This window comes from Pistacia vera, unplaced genomic scaffold (assembly GCF_008641045.1).
Source record: "Pistacia vera cultivar Batoury unplaced genomic scaffold, PisVer_v2 Contig771, whole genome shotgun sequence".
In the NCBI taxonomy this organism is placed as follows: Eukaryota; Viridiplantae; Streptophyta; class Magnoliopsida; order Sapindales; family Anacardiaceae; genus Pistacia; species Pistacia vera.
Genome location: NW_022196636.1, coordinates 314,651 through 317,796, shown reverse-complemented (window position 1 = coordinate 317,796; position 3,146 = coordinate 314,651). Strand labels below are relative to the sequence as shown.

Here is a 3,146-nt window from a genome sequence, read left to right as displayed (position 1 = left end):
TAGTGATTTGTTATATTAAGGAAAAGTATATTGTTAGACGTGATTGATCACGAACACGCATCTATGTGCTTAAATTGAGCCCATGATCTATCAAGATGCACTCCAACTCCTTTCCCAACCATCTAATCATCATTATCATTTTGAATTTGTTCATTAGTGTTAAAGGTTTTAATTATTTGGTTGTTCTTGGACCAAATGTAATGAAATGATATCAGTTGGGTCCCCTAAAGAAGAAAATGATATGAAGTGATATTACTACAAGACACTTTGCTCCAGAGTCTACACCAAGTCAGGTCAAAATGTTTAAATACATGTCTAATGTCAAGATTAGGTGTGTCACCAACCCTTCAATTGAATAATATCCATATATTATAACATATATATGTGTTGGTGTTGGTTTTTACAATTTATCACTCGGTTTTAATACTGAAATTACTGGTCGGATAAAAACTCTAATGACTATCCTTATTAACAATTCAATAGAGACTCGAACTTAGAAACTCTTAAGTAATATCCAAGAATCTTTATCAAACCACTCGACTTCAACACATCTTATTTTCATAAATCGTTTTAGAGGCAAATGATACCAAGTTGAAGCTGTACAACAGAGTTGATGTGTGAACTAATTCTTCACTATTATTAGTTGATGTACTTTTGACGAAAGTTTATATATATTTTTCACAAAAAGACGAACCAAACTAAGAGTCTAAAATGTTAGATACATCTAGTTATGGCGCAATATATTGAGACTTTCCCAGTATTTATCCTCCAAGTTATGCACTTGGTTCATTCCATCAAACTTACCCCGATCGAAAGAAGCAAGAACTTTGGTGTCATAAGGAGGCATGGTGCATGGATTTGTAATGGAAGGACCCTTGACCAATGTTTCCATCATGAACTTCTCCTGCAACCCATTTGCCCGACAAGCCATAGTCTCTGAGCATACCTCCACAGCTCCATCAGGTACCTTCGGTTTGAACTTCAATAGCTTTGCATACTCATTTAGCAAATGAAACATGTAATCATATATGTAGTCCATTTTCAGTTCTTCTTGGATAAACTTGCTGGCCGCTTTCCCAATTTCTTGTGCCTGCCAAATCATATGGCATTACAAACATGAACTAAATTGTTATCAGAGAAAGTAATTAAGTTAGGTACGTACCTTTTGTCTATTAAAATTACCCCAATCTACAGCAAACTTGATGGATTTGCACTTGTTGTCTTCCCTGATTGGCCAGTAGTGTTTCATAGGTTGTAGACATCTCGTGAAGAAATCATGGTATTTGGAATTTACAAAGAGTGTCATAGAGTCACAAGCTAGAATGTATTTCTCACTAACGGACCATGCATTTCCTTCTATGTAGATTTTGTACCTATGTAAGTAGGTAAAAATCAATAAATAAATAAATGAAAGAAAGAAAGACAATATATACTGCAAATCAAATTATGGGAGAAGTCATTCTGGAAACAATTTTTACCTGTGTGTGCATTGGCTTGCTAGGTCTGAATGCTTAAACCCTTGACTAGACTCATGGCTCCAATCCTACAAAATTATATAAGTAAATACCAAATAAAATTAATCACTATTGTTTACAACACAACAGACCAGAAATACAAGAAAATTACCAGGTTATAAATTCGAGCATTCCAATCCATTTGACCGGAGACATTGCATGTGAGAAGGTCTATTCTAGATTTACTGCCTGAGAAAGCGTTTCCTTTCCAGTAAGCATACGGTACCCTGTCTATCCATTTTGTCTGATTGTTGCCTGCTTTAATTTCCCTTAACAAACTATCCCATGGTTTTATATTTATCTCCTCCCTGTACCAACCATAAAAGATAAACTTTATCTAACTCACCAATAATTTATTATATAGTAATAAGGAGAAGAGTTGTAATTATACCATCCCCAAAACGACCAATCAGGGAACGCAATATCCATGGTTGACTCACTGCCACAGTACGCAAATAATGGCGGTGGGGTTCTTGATTTTGGTCCACGGTGGTCGCTCGACCGGATGGCCGGCGAATCATCACAGTCAAACATCAACTCTAAGTCCGGTAATTTTCCGGGATACCTCCTAAGAAGTTGCACGATACCCCATATAGTGTACACATCTCTTGTTTGATAAGATTTTCGGAACTGCTGGATATATGCCTTGCCGTCCACAATTATAAGACGAAAATGAGCCGTTGGATGAGCTCTTTCCATCATCTCCCGGCTGATTCCTGTACTTTTCCATGGTCTTAAATCTTCGTGGATCCAGCGAAAATATTCTGGGCATGTCGGCTGCGACGATGGGATGCCGCGGTTTTTTGTTTGGAAATTTTTTGGGTAATTTGATGGACAAGTTTGTGTTTGGTCTTTGCTGCTGCAATTCAGAGGGATTATGATTTCTTGAGGTGGGTGTTGGGAAATAATAGCAGATAACTCAAACTGCAAAAATTGATGAAAAAAACAAAGAAGCAACCAATTAAGTAAATGTATTTACCTTTACCAAGTGCCAAAAAAAATGAAAAATGGTAATACAAAAGCGTTTAGAAAAATACACAACTATAAAAAAAATTCGACATATACTTACAGTAGCGCCAGTCCAGAAGGAAGAGATATAAACAACAAGAGAAACAATGGCTATCATAAGCAACGCTGCTGCAAGACCATTCTTCCAATTTCTAGACTGAACAGACTTACAGGAAAATCGATCCATAGTTATATATACTTTAAGAACACTCCGGATAAATTAGAAATTCAGTTAGAAGGTTTCTTCTGAGTTGAAATTCTCTCCGAGTTTAACAAAATTTAATCGCGTACTCATTCTTTTCGGTCAACATACTGTATATGCAACTTCTACATACAATAATAATATTTGTCTTATTATTTCAAAGTTCCCATGGAAAATTATCATGTGATTGGTCAATATTTTAACAATTTCTTGGTCTTATTGTTTTATTGTTCCCAAGGAGAGGTGTCACGTGATTGGTGAATGGTGACATGGACACGTGGCTAATTATTATATGGTAAATTAGGTGAGGAGCCGTCCCCATCTTTCCGGTGGCGGTGGTCCCAACGCGCATATGGGTTATCTAAAGTTTTACTATAAAATTCAAGGTCAAGGCTGAGCTTTGGTCTTTGGATGATGCAAGG

The 3,146-nt window shown here is 36.4% G+C and overlaps 1 protein-coding gene across 1 annotated transcript; it reads right to left on the bottom strand.

The window, feature by feature from the left end:
• Window positions 1–610: 610 nt before the first annotated feature.
• On the bottom strand, window positions 611–2,894 carry LOC116116408 (O-glucosyltransferase rumi homolog). Its single transcript, XM_031402476.1, has 6 exons — window positions 2,584–2,894; window positions 1,906–2,438; window positions 1,627–1,822; window positions 1,479–1,543; window positions 1,163–1,373; window positions 611–1,090 (listed from the first exon to the last, which is right to left on the bottom strand). Exons 1-6 carry the CDS (start codon window positions 2,707–2,709, stop codon window positions 725–727), a joined length of 1,497 nt encoding a protein of 498 aa, XP_031258336.1. The 5' UTR covers window positions 2,710–2,894; the 3' UTR covers window positions 611–724.
• Between the last annotated feature and the right edge of the window lie 252 nt (window positions 2,895–3,146).

Coding starts and splice junctions, on each gene's coding strand:
- LOC116116408 (XM_031402476.1), bottom strand. CDS start 2,709: ATGGATCGATTTTCCTGTAAGTCTGTTCAGTCTAGAAATTGGAAGAAT. Junction 2,439..2,583: donor CCTTCTGGACTGGCGCTACT/GTAAGTATATGT, acceptor CAATTTTTGCAG/TTTGAGTTATCTGCTATTAT. Junction 1,091..1,162: donor GTAATTTTAATAGACAAAAG/GTACGTACCTAA, acceptor ATGATTTGGCAG/GCACAAGAAATTGGGAAAGC.